The 20,045-nt window shown below is 34.8% G+C and overlaps 1 protein-coding gene across 7 annotated transcripts in view; it reads right to left on the bottom strand.

The window, feature by feature from the left end:
• PLEKHG1 (pleckstrin homology and RhoGEF domain containing G1) overlaps window positions 1-20,045 on the bottom strand; it is a 132,495-nt gene that overhangs the window by 37,888 nt on the left and 74,562 nt on the right. For 6 of the 7 annotated variants that reach the window (XM_058169557.1, XM_058169548.1, XM_058169575.1 and 3 more), the window contains 2 exons: window positions 12,656-13,188; window positions 736-836 (listed from right to left, as the gene is read on the bottom strand). In XM_058169557.1, coding sequence (XP_058025540.1) covers window positions 736-836; window positions 12,656-13,188 — 634 coding nt within the window. Of the gene's footprint in view, window positions 1-735; window positions 837-12,655; window positions 13,189-18,563; window positions 18,581-20,045 lie in introns of those variants that run through there. The other variant, XM_058169601.1, reaches the window with a different exon arrangement.

Genomic DNA, 20,045 nt, shown 5'->3' on the forward strand with positions numbered 1-20,045 from the left:
AAAGGCAAAATATGTTCCATAATCGAGTCCAGATGTGACAAGGACACATATCTTTGATGCCCGGTCTACGTTTTCTTCACAGGGATATGGTTGACTAAAATAGATATAATTCTCTGGCTCCCATTTGTGCTTCTCTGGATAAGCAAATCCCGAAACGTCAAATTTGAGTTTAGAAGGATCTCTGCAGCTTCAATGAAAGCAAAACATTTTTTTTATAAGTGGAGTGAACCTCTCTGAAGCAGGCTTATCTTGTAGCATAATTAAATGACAGGCGTAAAAGAAACTGAACCTGCAAAATACCCAAATACTTCTCAGTATTATGCACAAATTCTTTAGAAGCAATGCCTTTGATGATTTTGTGACAAGACCACATTCAGAAAAGGAGCGGATATGTTCCTAAACATTCACTGGCATGTGACTCTGTTTATTTCAGTTTCTGGCCATGCACAGGCCAGTCTCAAAATTAAACTAACAACATTTTTAATCACTAACAATATGAAGGAATGTCACAGGGAGACACAACACAGCTCTGGAAATATCTTTTTTCACCCTTTTTTACCCTCACTCTGAAGATTATAATACTGTTAAATCTGTTTCAAGTACTGCCCTCCCCAATTTTCTTTATTCATTTTGTTCAACCTTCATCCTTTAATCTTCCTGAAAGGGGGAAAAAAAACCAGGAAAAGCTTTAATGTGTCATTTCTACATATGCTTTCAACTTTAATATTTACTTACCTATTGAAATGATAAATATCTTTTATGTTTCCAAACAAAGCCGATCGCTCCTCTGTACCCAAAGACAGCTTGGATTGGTCAGTGATACAATCAAGGTAATCCTATGAAATAAATGAAAAGGGTGCCTTAATGTTGTCTGCTCTTTTCTTCCCCAGAAAACGAAACTACCTTTAACTGTGTAAAATGAGTCTCTGCCAGATCAATTTCACTCTATATTACTGTAATCCCTTCAGTGAGTCCATCCTGAACAGGCCTTCTATTATGGGAGATAACAATACTTTATCTGTTCACCAATACGAAAGAAATGCTCTCAAAGACTGAACATACTGTGCTGCTCAGACTATACCCTGTATGTTTTTCAAGTTGCAAATGTATTCAGATTTCACTCCTAGTGACAGTTTAATCATCTCCATTAAATACCCAATAAAATCAATGACATCTTCCTATAGCAAGCCCCCACCCCACCCCCTCAGTATTATTAACATACCTGAGTTTCATACAACTTAAGCAGATTTCTGGGAAAAATATAATTATTTCAGAGCTACTGAAATACATGTTTTTAACATTTCAAAAATGCAACATAAATGTCATTATTGTCAGTTTATAAAGAACAAAATATTTAGCTATCCATATAGCTCTCTACCCTGTTTCCCCCAAAATAAGACATCTCCTGATAATAAGCCCAATCAGGCTTTTGAGCACATGGCAATAAGGCCAAGCACTTATTTTAGGGTTCAAAAAAATATAAGACAGGGTCTTATTTTCAGGGAAACACGGTAGTTACACATAATGTATAATGTGGTATACTAGAATATATTCTCGGGATTTTGTTTGCACAAACAGATGCAAAATACATGAACATAGAGACTATATTTGGGAAGAGATGAATAAGAACTATAAATGAATCACGAAAACAAAACTCTATCTCAGTATATTGTTTTTATAACCATTTTCATTCCTCTTTGATTAAAAGTAAAATTTCCTTAAAGTTAAGTTCACCTCCTGGGGATTTCATGAACTCATTCATTTTCTTGGTAAAAGTATGGAAGTGATTTGCCATTGCCTTTTTCATCAAGTCTAACCCACAGTTTTGGAATTACCATCTAATTTGTCATCAGTTCCGACATGTTTAGTTTTCAAGACCAGATAACATCAGTCATGAACCGTAGAGAGCAGTTCCTGCAGCAAAACTACCCTACGCTCTAAATGCCTTTGGAGTATTCAATAAAGCAAGACTTTTGGAATGGGCTTCTCAGATTCTGGGAAAGAAATTGGCAATTTGCAAAATATTATAAGCCCAGAACGCCTGCACAGTTTTTCTTTACCAAGAAAATGGATAGCTACTTTCCTAGCATATCAAAAAGTGGCTAGCAAGATCAAGAAATCCTTTCTAATTCAGTTAAAAATAATTGAGTTCTAAAGCAGGGGTCTCCAAGCTTTGCTGGCTGAGGGACTCTGGGAGTTGAAGTCCACAAGTCTTAAAGGGACCAAGGTTGGATACCCCTGTTCTAAAGTAAGCATAGCCAAGATTTCTGTATCGTTTCAATAAATTTGGTTAAAGAACACTCAGTGAAAATACTACTTTTCTGATTGCGAGTATCTGCCGAGGTAGCAATAGCACTTAGACTTATATACCATTCCATAGTACTTTACAGCACTCTCTAAATCGTTTACATAGTCAGCATATTGCTCTCAACAATCTGGGTCCTCATTTTACCAACCTTGGAAGGGTTGAAGGCTGAGTCAACCTTGAGCCGGTCAAGATTGAACTGGCAGTGGGCAGAGTTTGCCTGCAATACTGCATTCTAACCACTGCTCCACCAAGGCATTAGCATGAGTCTTGACAAGTGGATTTCCAAAACTATTACACTGTTCTTTCATGGTTTCTGCTTCCTATTTTTTCAGTCTGAGAACCCAACTTCAATATTTCTACTTGCATTCTACTCTACCAGCAGTTTCACACAACAAACTCCATGAATATATATCTATGCAGTTTTCCTGCAAACATTATGAAAGTGGTTTGCTGCTATCTTTCCAAACCTAGATTTTAACAGCCATATGTCACCTGTTGAAACATCAAGACATTTCATACATAGAAACCAAGCTACAATAGTGCAACTTTTAGCTCAATAACCAGGACATAAGGATTCTTATCCAATTATTCCCAGATAACTGTCTTTTGCATAAATCAATTCCCCCTCCAAAACAACTGTTTTGTCTATTTTCCTCATTAAATTATAATTTTACTTCCATTTAAGAAAAAAAGTGAACTTAGGTAAATGTAATTATATATCTACATACTGGAGGTTTTTAACAATTAAGAGCCATGATTTTTCATTCCAATTCCATTATCTTATGACTTCATTCTTAAGATCTGTCCTCTTAAAATATGTTATTGTATTAGGTCACTGTAACAATATCCCCAGGGTTTCCTGAAACTTCCCACTGACCTTTTGTTTTTATTCACAAGCTGCCTTCTACCAAAGATTTAAGAAACTTCATAAAGGAGAAACTATTGCTACAAACATACCCAGAATCTGAATCAGTGAGTGGAAAAATAAGCTAATACAATGGTAGATCTTTCCAAATTTGAAATTTAATACAAATTTGGTTCTACCAGCATGAAATAAGCTTGCTCTAAAAACCAAAATAGAGAGCTACAACTATTGCTAAGCATAATAAAACTTTTTAAATGGTACTTTATAAAGGAATTCATAATTCTTTCCCCCCATATTAGTCCCAATTTGAAGGCAGATTGTAATTATGCCTACAAGAAACTGAAACTAATCATTTGGACCAAATATCCAATTTTACTGACAAGTTGTTGTTTTTTTAAATTGAATATTGTCAGGTTCTGCTTTTTATTTTTGGGACCTTTTGTTTCTCATTCTATTCATTTAAGAGTTTAACAACTGCTTCCGGAGGAAAAGATACAAGTGTGAAGCAAAGACCGTTTACTATAAAAAATGAAGTATCAGAAACCACAGATTGCTCTATTCTTTATGTAAAACAAAGAAACAGAAACTGTATTGTACTATATAGAAACTGGACTGCAGATAATGATCACTCAAGTATGACAATAAGAAATCCATCAAAATGTAAATTGGATTTTGGCATGGCTAACCTAATTTTTCTAATAGGATTTGGAAACAAAGGTGCTGAACTATTTTACTTGAATTCTGTCTGCAAATCATGGTACAGAACTTGCCAAAAAAACAAGGTCAACCTAACACTACTAGACCTTTCCTCAGATTATTATCAAAATTTACAATGCAAAATTAAATATTGTTCAGTTTCTGGGAAAGAGGTGTGTGTAAATGAGGACGTTGCTGCTTCTTCCTCTAAAACATTTGTTAAAATATTTCACATCCAGTCATTTATTTTGAATAGTATATAGCTATAAACAGTACCTCGGTGCACTGAAATGCCAAATCTTAAAAGTTTGGAAAAGTTGCAGATGGGATACTATATATCTATGCATTAAGCACCAAAATGATCATATTAACTCTGAATGCCTCTTTCTTTATGAAGTTATTTAGTTATTAAAGGCAAGAACAAGCAATTGTATCACCAAACGTAGCTATTTTGTCTTACCATTTGAAAGCCCTTATTAAAAAGAAGTCCAACAGAAACTCTACTGGCATGGGAGTTCAACTCTCTTGCCAAAAACAGCGTGTTTAAATTTTATGAGTCAAAGTAATGAGTATCATGGAGAATCAAAACTTTGTTCGCACAGCTCACCCTAGGACTTCCTAACTAACCTTAACTGGGATTGTAGCCACAGAGATGAAAAAAGCTCTATAAAACCCACTTCTGAAGATCATTATGTTCAAAATAATTCATGGGAACCAACCAACCCAATAAATAAATAACTCAAGAGTTTTCAAATTAGAGTTCTGTATTGTGCCTTGTCATTTAATAGCTCCTCAAACTCGTCCTAGAATGCCATTAAAAATGGAACATGATCCCTCAGTCTGTCCTGCATGGAAAATGATCAAAGCTACACAACCATGAGTTTGTTTTATAGCTTTAATCATTTTTTCCTGTTTAAAAATTATTTGACCCAAACAGACCAATGGAAAATACTAACAATATGATAGCAAGCTGTGAATGTTTGAAATCCTGATTTTAAAAAAGTGTGGAAAATCCCTGATAACATACCAGACCATTTATTGTTAAAGCAAACTCAGTATCTGCTGGAAAACAAAAGAAAAAGGCCAACCTCCTAAACTAACCATGGAATTAAAACTAATTTAATAAAGTTTACAGTTTGAGTATTCAAACAATTTAACAAAATAATTTGAAATGCAACCAAAAACCCACTCATTATTCACCCCTTTTGGATTTTTTGAGTTTCTGCATATAAATACCTTACTGATTCAAAACAAGAATACCTGAGTTAATAATACCAAAGTTTCAAGTGATAAGATCATGTAATATGCCAGAATAGAAAAGAAATTAGTCCCTTAAATTATAGCCCCTTAAAGTATACAATATAAATATTGTATACATTACACAATATCCACAATAACACTCTGTTAAACCATTAACTAACAGATTTAAACACCTGTAAGCATTCCTTCAATAATATTAGCCACAGTGCTTCCATGGCTACATACAAGAAGAGATTCTCAAAAGCTCTCTAAAAGAAACTCAGTTTACCACCTTTCAGAAAGCAACCATAGTTGGGGCTAACCTAACATCTAAGGGAGTTTATTCTATAATAGCAACTTCTGGTTTCGTCTACACCACCCCTCCCTCCCTTCAACAAAATTTTAAGGGGTTTTCCCGATGACCAGGCTAGACAGATCAACTCCAGTTGGAAGTGGAATGCCAAACTATACACAGTTTTATAGATTAAACCAGCCCTCTCAACTGAAATTTTCTGGGCAGTTTTAAGTACAGACATAATATGCTCATATGCCAACAAGTATGCATATGGCTTTTGTAGCAAATTGTATCTTCTAAGTGGTCTTCAAAGTCATCTCCAGGTAGAGTACAAGGCAACAAGCTTGTAGCAATGAGGATATGAAACAAGGACTAAACTTTGTTGTAATTGTTCGCTCGGGTTCCTTTATATATGATCATGATGCACAAAAATATAATCTAACAAAAGTTATGTAAAAGATCAGACAATACGATAGGGCAATTATTTTTTTTCATAAAATCATATATAATAGCATATATCTTTCCCCCATCCTGGTTCTGAAATTTTGATGGGCTTTCTTCCTACCAGATTGGACATACTGCCCTGCACAGCCCTTTCAGGGTATTGTAAAAATATGCTATATGTCCATATCAGTGGTGGGTTTCAAATTTTTTTACTACCGGTTCTGTGGGTGTGGCTTGGTGGGTGTGGCATGACTTGGTGCGTGTGGCAGGGGAAGGATACCGTAAAATCCCCATTCCCTCCCCACTCCAGGGGAAGGTTACTGCAAAATCCCCATTTCCTCCTGATCAGCTGGGACTTGAGAGGCAGAGAATAGATGGGGGCGGGCCAGTCAGAATTTTTACTACTGGTTCTCCAAACTACTCAAAATTTCCGCTACCGGTTCTCCAGAACTGGTCAGAACCTGCTGAAACCCACCTCTGGTTCATGTGGAAATGTCTCTGTGAAGTTCTTGAGCCAAATGCTCCTCTAGTAGTCTTTTTACAGGGAATCCTGTAGGGCCGGGATAGCTCAGGCTGTTAAGAAGCCTGTTATTAGAACACAAAGCCTGCAATTACTGCAGGTTCGAGCCCGGCCCAAGGTTGACTCAGCCTTCCATCCTTTATAAGGTAGGTAAAATGAGGACCCAGATTGTTGGGGGGGCAATAAGTTGACTTTGTAAAAATATACAAATAGAATGAGACTATTGCCTTATACACTGTAAGCCGCCCTGAGTCTTCGGAGAAGGGCGGGATATAAATGTAAACAAAAAAAAATAAAAAAAATCCTGTAGACATTTATCTATTCCATTCTGAAGAAATATGCTGGGACAGAGTACAGGTAGTCCTTGATTATAACTTTTCATTTAGTGACCATTTGAAGTTACAACAACACTGAAAAAAGTGACTTATGCCCATTTTTCAGAGTTATGATCACTGCAGCATCCCCATGGTCACATGATCAAAATCCAGATGCTTGGCAACTGATATGTATTTATGACAGTTGTCCCGGGGTCACGTGATCACCTTTTGCAACCTTCTGACAAGCAAAGTCAATGGAGAAGCCAGATTTACTTAACAACTATGTTACTAATTTAACAACTGCAGTAATTCACAACTGTGAACATAAAATGGGACAAAACTCACTTAACAACTGCCTTGCTTAGCAACAGAAATTTTGGGCTCACTTGTGGTCATAAGCTGGGCCATTTCCCTAGGCATATTAACTGAGTGAACAAAAAGAACTAGATTGTTAAGAGGATTTATGACTTACTATATGAATATGTTCGCCTGTATTTAACAATGTGCTATATCACAAATTTGAGCCATCATTATCAGAACAATGTATCAACGTTTATATCACAATATTTTGGCTACTCTGCATTTGGAACAGAACAAAAGTTCAGCTCCTTTAAAAGAGACAAGATGGCAATTGTAGCAGCTTCCCGGTCTCAAATCAGATCACAATTAAGTATCATTTTCAGGCCTGAGTTGCAAAAATTTCTGACCTGGGCAACCAGCTTTGTCATAACTTCTATCAAAACAATATTTTTGAAGAGTAGCAAAAAGTGAATTGCTCCTGAGAAAGAGAAAATTCTTCCCTTATCTTCTGCCATAACCACAAGATTTACTGTGAGATTGGAGGATGGGAGTTGGGGAATTAGTAAATAGAAAACAAAGGAACATAATTCTTCATGAACATCATAAACTCCAGAGATTCGTATTTTCAAGGAAGTCTCTGAAACATCCCCTAATTTACATTCTACAATAAAATTATATGATCAAACCTGTAAATTATCTACCTGCCACTCATGTTCTTTGTAACAGGTTCTTGCAAGTTTTTCCTCATAGTCCTTTAAAATCTATTTTAAATCACTGACAATCAACCAAGATTCAGTAAAGGTCTTTTTACAAGGTAATTCTTGTAACTAGACATTAGTAGGTATAGTTTCTTACACCTTTTTCTCACTTTTTCCAACTTTTGGATTGAGCATTGACTTTAATGGTATTGGTCAGAAATACAAACATAATATCAGTTAGAGCTCTGGGCATTTTTTGTCAACAAAAGACTAAGGTGAATAGTATGAGATACAGATTCCTTGCTCTTTAACTGGACTTGGCCTGAAACAGCCTCCATGCTTAGCCTCCTTCCAGATGGCTGCAGGCTAAAAAGGTGCAATAAAATAAACATAAAACAAGGCTGATCTCCAGAACTGTTCTTGAGGTGTTATGGGGATGAATTCAACTAAATATGGTGAGGTTTTATTTCACCAAAACTGAGATGCTATGAGTAAAGTGATTTGTTCAGTGTAGTATGGTATGTGCAAACAGTTGTAGATGGGACAGCACTACCGCTTAAATATCATCTTTACTCTTAGGGTAAGAATGCACAGCACTATAAAAAAAAATAGGCCTGCTCTCAGTTGCATGTCATAAATCACTAATGTTCTTTATATCAATCTACTTTTGAAGACAACCTGGAGACTTTTCTTTTCAGATGAATATGTAGCTGTCACTCAAAAGCCCAACATGCCTTTCAGGGGTCAATTACTTCTATCCTGAGATTTTTATCAGCCCTCATTTATTTCAGGTTGATATAATTTCTCTTTTTAATGCCCCTACTCCCAGTTTAGGGATATGATCTTATAGTAACTACTGTAAATAATTCGATGCCATTAGCAAATCTGATGTCTCATTGCTCACCCTATTTGCAGATAATATATAAAGACTAGTAAATGCATGCCTACCTTGGGAGTAAAATCATTATCTTCTTTCATTTCAATAATTATTTGCCTGTTTCTATCTACTTTTTCCTGTTGTTTAAACAGGTATCAATCCTAATTCCAAATTACTTTATTAGTTCAAAAGACTAGTCAGAGACTTGGTTCAATACTTTTGAATAGCCAGGTAAACAGTGGTGGGATTCAGCCAGTTCGCACCACTTCGGGAGAACCGGTTGTTAACTTTCTGAGCAGTTTGGCAAACTGGTTGTTGGAAGAAATCATTAGGGCAGAGAACCGGTTGTTAAATTACTTGAATCCCACCACTGCAGGTAAACTATGTTAACTGGTTGTGGAAGTCTCTGTTAGTTTTTATTACTTCTTTTTCAGAAAGATTTGGGCTACACAGTGCTATATAATTGCAACCAAGAACAGATATTAAACCAACTTCCTCCAACTTAACTCTGAAACAAAATTTAGAGGCAAAAATCCCAACTGTGAACAACCTTACTGGGAATACTCAGTACTGAACATCTAATATTTCAGGACTTCAGACTGAGAACATGATAAAACAACAGCCTGGGATTTTCTAATATTCCCTTTGATTCATGTTTGTTTTTTTTAAAATTTGTGGCCACCCATAATAGTGGGCTGAAATTTGCAGGGTTCTTTTTCATGGCTCATCATTCTCCAACTCAATTCAGTCATAAAATTTTGTTCACTTTTTCTCAGTTTTGGCTGTGACTTATTAGAGACTTTTCTAGTATTGAAACTAGGTTTTCAATACTAATTATTTAAATGCTTCTCCATAGTTCAGTATAGCCATACTGTGTATTAATGGTTCCACTTCTTTCAATATGTTTTCCAAATTTTCAAAAGGAAAGCCTTTTTTTTTTTAGAAGAAAAGCTAAGATACTAATATTTTTTTGTGCAACAAATCTAGATGTGGTGTTTGTCTTGTAGTTTGCTTTGTCTTTGCATGCATGTCTTTGCATGCATGTATCAGTCATGTGCAGGATCCAAAATAGGAACTGTCCTAGAGGGAAGCATATAACCCGTTCTCTTTGCTAAAATTTTAATTGGAAACTCTTCCTCACTGTTGTTCACAAGGAAGAAAAGTTACCATTGGCAACAAGAGAGCATCTTTTCTATTGTAAACAGCACTTTGTTGGGTAAACAGTGATTTTAATTAGGGTCATGACAGGGCAAAGGGTTAAAAACCTCTCTTTACATGTTGCTACTCCATGTTGCTACTCTATCCCTTTGCTGTACCATCTGCTATTTATTTTAAAACAAATGAAACAACTTAAAAGCATAATTATTGACAAAAACCAAAGGAACAATCACAGTGTGTTTACATCCAGTAAACAAAAATAATTACAATTACAGTGGCCGTTTATTTATATCAACAACTTAGACACCTTTTTCAATTTCCAGAAAGAAAATAAGTAATTTCTTTCTCCAAAGACATCTGCTGAAAATTAAACTTTCCATTATAAAAATAGAACTTTCTTAATGAATGTAGCTTTGATTGTATTAATACTTGTGCTAGGACCGTGATGGCGAACCTATGGCATGCGTGCCAGAGGTGGCACACAGAGCCCCCCTCTGTAGGCACGCGCACCATCGCCAGCTGATCTTCGTGGGTGCCAAAGCGCCAGAAAATGGCCTCAAAACAGCCCAAAAAACAGCCTGAAAATAGCTGGAAAACAGTCCGGAAAACGGCCAAAAAACAGGCATGCACGTGCCAACCAGCTGGTCTTCAGGTTTCCGATGCTCCGGTGCGCACACATGCATATACATGCATGTGTGTTCCGGTTTGGGCACTCGGTCCCGAAAAGGTTCACCATCACTATGCTAAGATGTCTTTTCTCCTCACCCAAGCATTTTTTTAAATTTCCTCACTATTTTTATTTAAATTTTAAATAAAATGAGCAACTCTAGCCATCGAAATAAGAATATTCACTGACTTGAAACTAGGAAAAGGTATTTGGTCTTTAGGAATAAATGACAGTTAATATTACTATTTGTGATTATGTTACCCAGCCTGGTAATGAAACGTTTTCAAGAAAAACACAAAGAACCCAACCTATATGAGCTACAATTGCAAAGTTACTACTTATTAAAATTAATTTTCTGCTAATTAATGACAAAATTGTAGCTGATACATGTGAAGCCAATTAAATAAACAATTAAAATATAAATACTTAAAACCAATAGCCAAAATAAATTTAACTAATAGATACTTATATCACAGAACAGTAATCGCTATCTACCATGCTATTGAAACACAAAATCTCTAAAATAAAAAAGTAACTATTTCAGGATCTATTGGTAGAACCTTAAGTTAGAAAATCTTCCTATTTAGAAAGTGTTTTTATGCCATTTTACTACTTTCTAAATGTACATTAAAACATCTTTTCTAAAAATCTATTGCTACTAAACTGGCATACATTTCAGAGATTTTCATGGGTTCTGGAATTTGTACAAAATTATAAGATTTTCCTATAAATAAATTCTAGCATTACGATAATTTCATTTTTTTTCTCTTTGACCAAGATTACATCTAGTTATGCTTTCAAATGAACACTGACATGCTTGTTGAAATTCATATAAATACTTTTATTAGTAAGCAGTTATTTTTTTAACTGAGAATAAAGGTATTTAAATATTATGTCAGCAGTATTAAACATTTAAAATGACTCCCTTATTTATACAATATGTCAGTAGCTCTGCTTTATCTCTTTATTTCAGTTTTGTTTAAGGGTATTTAAACTTCTTTCCTGTATGGATCTTACTATACACCAGCAGTTAAGATATCTAATACAGATATGCAGGAAAAGACTTGTTTCTACAGATTAATTCTTTTTCAACATGCCTTTGTATATCAAATCCTGATAATCTGATTTGCCTCGCTGTCTGCTTCTGTGTGCATCATCAGACTAGTATTTTCTTTTCCAGATTAGTGATGTACTTAAAAAGAAAATTGCCCAAAGCCATACATTATAACATTTCCAGATTATGTGTAAAATGTATGTCCGCATTGAAGAAGTCAAAAAATCACAAAAAACAAAACAATAAATAAATACATAATCCCCACCTGTAAGAATATTGTTTAGAAGTCATGAATTAATAGAACCAGTGATATATTCTAAAATCTTGAAATATATGAAGTCTCAAATTATCATCCAGGAACTAGAAATAAATACTATTTATTTTTGTGTAAACAGAGGTAAGGTACTACTAATCCCTGACTTTTCCTTCCATTCAACCTTTAGGTTTTCAGATTCTAAAGGTCTAAGGACTTGGTAACAGTAGAAAATCAAGAAGCTTCTTTTACCAGCCCGATTTAATGAGAAAGCTCTAAGACCAGCCTACTTGCAAAAAGTAAGTTAGTAAAGTCTATTTTCCAAAAAGTGCCTTTACACGGTTCACGTACATCTTGCATAATTAACAAGGATAACTTCAAAAAGGGAAGGGAAGGGAAATGATTTTAGGGATCATAGTAGCTTGTAGACATCGAAGGCTCAATATTATATTCTCTCCCTGGTTCTAATAAGAGTTTTCTTCTCATAAAAAGTACTGGTATAATACAATGGGCAACTTGACATTGCAGCTAGAAAGAAAATAACTTTATCATCCTCAAACTCAATAGTGCTAACTGACTATGTCTTTTGTAGATAGTGATTAACTTTAAAAGTAACAACTATCATTGCTTTGTGTACAATTCATAAAATATCAGATTTTTGTGGGATCAATAAAATAAACAAAACCTAAATAATTTCAATAAAACCTGAAAAAGAACTATTTAACAAAAAGTATTTTAAGTTATTAATTAGTAATGCATACTCTCTGTCTTGAAGGACAACTCTGCAAATGAGAACCATGCTGTTTCAATATAACCAAAAAAGCATGTATCAATTTCAAGATGCCTGGCTTCCCACAGCAGCCAATTTACTGCAAACCTTGATCCTAGTATTCTTTCTATATTAAATTTCAGTTTATACATTCTATATTGTGGCTGAACTTAAATGAGGGGAAAACTCACTTACTTTAACAATACTTCTTAAATCCTGCACGTAAGTTCTTTCAGTCTCTAGAATTTCTTGGACCACTCTGTCAACATACAGGAGTTTTGGACTTGTAGACTCAACAATCAGTGACATGACACAGTTTTTGTTATTTTCCTTTGTTTCAGGTTTTCGTGGCGTATTTGGCTTTCTTCCAAGATTTCCATCCGAGAGCTGTTCTTTGATGGGGTTATTTTTTCTTAGCTCTTTGTTGGGAAACGGCTGGGTTGGGTGCAGCTCCAACTTTATGGCCCCCACTTCCTTATCCTGATTGAACAAACCCAGATGAGTGTTGGAAACCAAGGTTGTTCTGCTACCACAGGAACAGTGGCTATCCCTGGAGGATGCTGAGGAAGATGTTGAGCTGAAGCTAACTGGCCGGTCACTGTCCAACAATTCCATCGCTTTGATTCCACAGTAGAGGAAGTGTCGGTCTTCTCTATGTAGGTTGTTTCCTGTCTTCTTGGGAGCTGTGCCTACCATTACTGGAGGCAACCCATTAAGACTGTAGCCATCTTTGTGGGGAGAGAAAAATGAATATTAATTTTGCATGTATATTGGATTTCATTAAAAGCCATTTTACTTATGCACAGAAAAGTAATCATATGGAAGGCTATCTTCAGATGCTTCAGTGAGTACAAGCAGACCAGGAGGAATCTGTTGCAGAAACACTGCCTATAAACAACAACCCAAGGAATCATCTACCAGTAGGGAGTCCTACCTTTCTTTATTTTTAAACTTCATTTAAATAGCTTTTTTTAAAAAATCAGCATTCATATGTCCATATTTTGCATATCAAGTGCAAAAAACCCACTTGATTTTACACATCTTTCTAAAGTAGATGATCAAAATGATTGCTGGGCCAACATAGACAAAATTGCAAAAAAAACAAAAAACACCCAGAATGAAAGAAAGAAAACTTCAATGGATTCTAAGTTGACGCATAAATAAATAAATAAACCCATTAGTGTAGCTTTGCCTGCCTGAACATAAACAAAACTATAAATCTCTGATCCATAGAAACTTATAAAAGAAATTCAGATATAGCACAAAAAAATAAAAATTCTTACCAAACTGTAAACACTTGATATGACTAGGAAGAACTACTGTCACTAACATATATATAGTGGACCAGGGCAAGGGGACAGACTACAACTCCTAATAATAAATCTTAGTTTGAATTGATTGCTTATTTATACCCTTTGACTATCATCAAATGTTGTACCTTATGATTCTTAACGAATGTATCTTTTCTTTTTATGTACACTGAGAGCATATACACCAAATACAAATTCCTTGTGTGTCCAATGACACTTGGCCAATAAAGAATTCTAAAATCTAAAAGAACAAAAAACAAATAAAGAATATACAGATGCAACAGTACATCTGTGAGCAATTTCTGTGGTGACTTTATCTCTTGCCTTTCTGAGAAGTAGTCTGTTGAGTCCATGTATATCGACAACGAATCAACAGTATCCATAATATCCAAACAAGAGAGAATGCCCAATCTGCTGCAGAAATCATCTGGGAATTGTTTTGAGCTGCATTTAGGGTCAACAGTTTCACTATTATGTATCTGCATGTTGCCATAATTATTTCCCTGTAACCATTATGTTATGAACAACAACTGGATCTCCCAGCTCTCATTATAGAAGAATGATGCTTTGTTTAACTGTTTTGTTGAAAAATTCTGTAAGCATATTGATAATCAAAAATTGATTCTTCTTCTCGTTTTCTTCATTAGATTTATTATGATACCTACTCCAAAAGTTTCTTAATTGCATTATCCAGCTTGTGTATTTGAATTCATATTTTACTGGGCATGTTGCTATTTTAATTCCAGGAAACCCTAATAAGCCATTAATAAAGTAAATGAAATATCTGGTTTGGCTGGAATTCCCATGTTACTTATGCTTATTTATTAAGCTTGCCATATCCATATATCTTTGCATTCATTTTAACAAAAACTATATGAATAGAAGTATTCAAAATTGTTTTCTTTATGTATATTTCATTTTGGAACACACTATTGTTGAAAAGCAGCATAGTATATGAAAATTAACCCCTAGATATTAATATATTATTGTTCAATAACATCTTGGAAAGATCTGCATGTCTTTCATATCCTGATTGAAGTTACTCTAGAAGACATTTTGCAACATATGCATTCATATTTTGATTAAAGGAAGTGATCTGTACTGAAAATCTCCTAAGTTTTGAAAAAACGTAAGTTTGAAGATCAGAAAAAAAATATTAATGGATTGAAAGGCTCTGTAAATTTACTGATAGGTCTGTCCCAAGTTTTACACTTTCTCCTTTTATTACTGTGACTCAATGAAGTCAAGTTGAACCATCAGTTTTATTTTCATTTTCTTGGTTAATCTGATATATGACACATTGTTCTTATTAACCAGATTACATTCCCCTGGCACATCATTTAATAGACATAGCTTCTATAGTAGGTTTGTCAATAATTATATTGGGTTGTTCAAATCTAAATTAGAAATTTTTAATTATTTTTAACATTTTAAGTGTTTAAGTCTACAAGTATTTAAACTAGTTCCTGAAGACTTTAATGGTAAGCCACTTCAATTATCCAATTGGATGGATACAGCCATCAAGAGTTGGATTAAATAAAAGGGCATTGTTATGGTTTATCTATGTAATATGAAGTTAATTATAGTTGACATTATAATTACTGAAAACTGAAGATTTATTATAAGCAATAAAGTATGCATTTCTTCAGCAAAGTAATAGAAAAAGTATTTCCTTTGATTTCTGATCAAGAAATATTTTAAATCACAAAGTAAAGAATAATAACTACTCTTCAGAAGTAGACTGGTTGGAAATCTGGGTAAATGAGATAAATGGAAAACCTTTCCTCTAATTTATCAGAAGACATATAGCTACAACATAAAGTACAATAGACTATATTTGATAAACTGCCTTAGGTATCTCAGCTGAAGTACAGAGTTCCTATTTCATTCAATCATTCTATAGCCTTTCTTCCTGTTGATTGCTATGTCGTCTCAATTACAGACAGCCCAAAAGCACCACTAAATTGTATTTGCTTTGTCAATAGTACACAAAGAGAATCTGAGAATTCGTACAGTTTAACAAAAGAAAAACAGTGTTTAGTCTAATTTTATTCTCCCAAAATGCAATGAAAAATAACTAATAGATTTTAATGTCACAAGCCTTCAGAAACAGAAGCTTGGCAAATAACAAGAGAAAACCAGTTCAAGTGATGAGACCTGAATATAATCGTTTTGTCTCTAAATCAAAGATTATGATTGTGCAAATGCTACTGAATGCTGAGGATTAGGATCCATATTCCTTTTTTAATGCATTTTTCCAGAAACTCAGTGAACACAAGTTGTTATCAAATGTACACACAATGATATGACATAATCCAGACATACAGAGAGAGACCAATGAGTAGATCAGGGGATACTAGTAAATGCAATGCCATTCTTATTCCTCTTCAAACCCTGCCTGCAAACAATATGTATGTTTTGGACTAGATTCCGGATTCACTTATTAAAACAAAAGCCTTGAAACGTGTGCCTGTTGACAGAATTGCTGCTGCACGCTAGCTAGAAAGTTCAGAGTAATATTACATAGTAAAATAATTCAGCATGTTTTCTATTTAGACTGGTCTGGTCTATATCAATTGGCAGCACACTGAAGTACATTTTTTTCATCATGTTATTATTTTTTAACCTGGCAAGGATTGACCTTTTCTTACTTACATCAAAAATACAAATAACTCAAATGGCTAGGTACTGCTGCCTAGCTGCAAATAAGCCTTTAAAGTCTTCAGACTTCAGCTAGAAGAAGAAAAGAAAAGAAAAAAAGAAAAGAGCTAGAGAAATAAGATCCTGCATTACATTATCCTTGAGATTCCTTCAATTTCTGTGACCCTATGACAGGAAAGAGCAATCTGCAACCCAGGACTACACCAGCCTCTGAAACCTTCCTCTTTTTTTGTAGCCTTTGTATTGCCCACTAACCACTACTTTTCAAATCCCAAAACTAAATATCCATCTTAAAAATCAAAGTATTAATTTTAAGCACACACAAACTATAAATTAAGTTATACAATCATCTTGGCATACCCTTTAACTCCCTTTCAAATTCAGGGGGGAATAATCTTTATCCATTTGTAGCATTATCCCATCCACTGAAGTTCATGTCTTCTTCCAAAATATCTACTATAAACCAAAGACATCCAAAGACTCCCCTGCAAGATATTTCTGCAAAACTCCCATCAATGAAAAAGCATAGTAAGACTAACTATGATGCTTAACACAGAGCTTTCGAAGTGGCAACATTTACTCAGTTCTTTTCAAGCTACAACAATTAATTACATAATTCACTTCAATAATTTTCCTATTCTTCATATCATTTGCTATCAGATAGGAGATGAATTTAAATAAAACTAAAATGGGATAGATCATGGTGATGGCACACCTGTGCTGGGCATCTTATTTAACTACAACCTGAAACCTGATTCAGAGGACAGAAAGTCCAATTTTACACATTTTCTTAATATTTTCAATTGACAAAGGTGTGTTAAGTTGGTTTGGTTTGGTTTGGTTTGGTTTGGTTTGGCTAGGCTAAGTGCTGGAAAGAGAACTAATTGCACTTATCAACACTCTGCTAGGAAATGTGGTTTAGTAACGTGATCCTTTCTCACTCATAACTTTCCACAAATATAGTAATGTTCCCCACCCTGTCTGACTTCCTCCCTGTGGGGTTACATGCTGCTTGCTGATATTCTAAACAAAGATTAAACATGCACACACACAGCTGTAGAGATAGTTTCTCTGTAAAATTGAGAATTATGTTACCTCCATGCCCACAGATAACTAAAATTAAAAACATGCATTTTAAAAACACATATGAACCCAGCTTTCCAATGCAATTGATATGAAGTTCTAAAAAGAACTATACCAATTTATGCTTTTTTGATCATGACTTCAGTAATGCTAACCCTTTAACTGTTATAACAATTATAAAAACATCTCTTGTCTCTAGCAACTTCAAAAGTTAAAATATTATAATGTGTTTCAAAGAGCTATTTATATTGAATGGTTAATACTCTTAAATGAATGAAAGTACCTAATTTGGACATTTGTGACTCAGAGGAATACAATATTTTCATGCTTAAATGTCTACAAGTTTAAAATAATATAAGTCACTGCCTGCATTTTTATTTCTTATTTTCGATGGATCAATTGTGTGTTCCAACAGGTTTCATTTCATGAAAACAGGAGAGGCTGTGTAACTATAGGGCATATGCAGTTTGTTTCAAAATGTTCTAATCAAATTGTATTTGAATAGGACAATATGGTATAGAATTGGATCAACACATGCATGCACAAAAATATCAAGCTGTTGGGTCAAGAAAACACTCCCTGACCCCCCTCAACCCAAATCCCTGAATGATAAGGCATGCTCTTAAATACTGAAGATTTTGAATAGACATGGATAGACATCCCTACCATTTCAGTTAGTCTGGGCAACAACAACAAGGCCAATTAAACCCCAAATTATTCAAATAACACAAACAAAATTTGCATTCTTTATGGATTTTATAAATCCATAAACATGCTCTCTTACAGTTTAGCACATTACAGTGATGTACAACAACCCACTGAAAAATACAAGAGTGTCTCAAATGAGGGTCTCCCCCCCCTTTAATTCCCAAGCATCATGCAACCTTTCAACTCCTTCCCAGTTCTCCCAAAACTGAGCAAGAATTCAAGATTTTTAGCAAATCCAGTTGACTTACAGATTCTTACCGTCTTAAGAGTTTTCTGTCATATCATAAAATATCCTGGAGTCCCAAGCACTTTTATGAGGGAGAATTTTCTGCAACACTTACCTCATCACTATGGAATGCCTCCAACTTTTTAAACAATGACTGAACTTCTCCCTCTCCTCCTCCTCCCCCCACCCAAAATGAGGTATAAGCTACCTGTGCAACCAAAGATGAAGGCATCCTTCAGTTCCAGCAGCTGCAAAATTACCACCCAGGAGCCCTCAGGTAAAATGAGTCTTATTAGTCTATATGGCTGCTTTGATAGAAATATTGCACGAGTCAGCCTTTAGCTACTAAGCCCCTTACACACACAAAAGATTTTCCCTGGAACCTGATTCACAACTTTCTCATTGCCTGCACTAAATGCAGTTCTGAGCATTGCTAAGAGCTTTAAATGAAACATGACATCATTCAATTCAAGAACAGGACAATAGACACTACTGTGGGTAACTAAAATGCACACTTCACTGAGCAATCCTCTGCAAATTATTCTTTCAAGCAGAGACCTGAGAAGGAAAAACATTTTAACAGAGTAATTCTTACAGCATTTTGTTGCTTGTCTTCAAGCCACTGCTTCACTCCTAGCAACATTAAAAACACCCAAAGTAAATATGAACTGGAGATAGGTAATTAGTATCTATTTTGTATCTATTGGTATAAAAGAATAAAAAATAGACACACCATTTTGCTTTCAATGGTAAGTTGGGCATATTAAAAATGCAACTTTTATATAGCAAATTATATAATACGGATTTTTTAAATTTTGTTTACAGCATAAACAAAAGCATAAGGAAATTTTGTGATCTCTCTCTCTCTCCCTTCCCTCCCTCCCTCCACCCTCTCTTTTTTGCCTCCAGCAGTGTTTGCCAAAATTGGAAGACTGAGAATGCTATAAAGCATTGTGTTCCTCTTCATTTTCTCCTTCAGCATTTGCCTAAAACACATAGTTTCTGGACAGACATCTTTTCTGGCTCCCACACATAGAGAGGTAAGAGATATGAGGCCGCAAGGCAACACAAAATGTTTCATATATGCAAATAGTACTACCTCTTTCATTCAACAAAGCTCTTCATCGAAGTACTTCTAAGCTGCTTTGTAAAACTTGATATTGGTGTATTGTTAGGATCAGCTTCCCAATTACAGATGCTTTTCTCTCTCCATTCACAACCGACTGCAAAATTAATTAGCATTTAACATCTGCCAAATGCCTACACTCCCAGCTGAACTCAATACTACTCCCTTCTACTTTGATTTAATGGTGAAGCAGAATAGAATATGCCCTTTTATTACCACATTTTAATGAGAAACTGTAAGTCTATTTAGTGCATAAATGTCCAGAGCTTAAAATTTTTTAAAGGCCACAAAGGCCCTAAGACACCACTCCAAAGTGTTTTTCCACATAAAATAATTCCACAAGAGTAGATAATTCCTGCAGAAACAGTCTTCTACGATTTGTGGCAGACAATCCTAAATAATATAAGTCAGTTGTTTTCCCAATATCATTTGTATTGTACGGTCCTGAGGAATTTTTTTCAATTTTCAATA

Source organism: Ahaetulla prasina, chromosome 1, assembly GCF_028640845.1.
Source record: "Ahaetulla prasina isolate Xishuangbanna chromosome 1, ASM2864084v1, whole genome shotgun sequence".
In the NCBI taxonomy this organism is placed as follows: domain Eukaryota; kingdom Metazoa; phylum Chordata; class Lepidosauria; order Squamata; family Colubridae; genus Ahaetulla; species Ahaetulla prasina.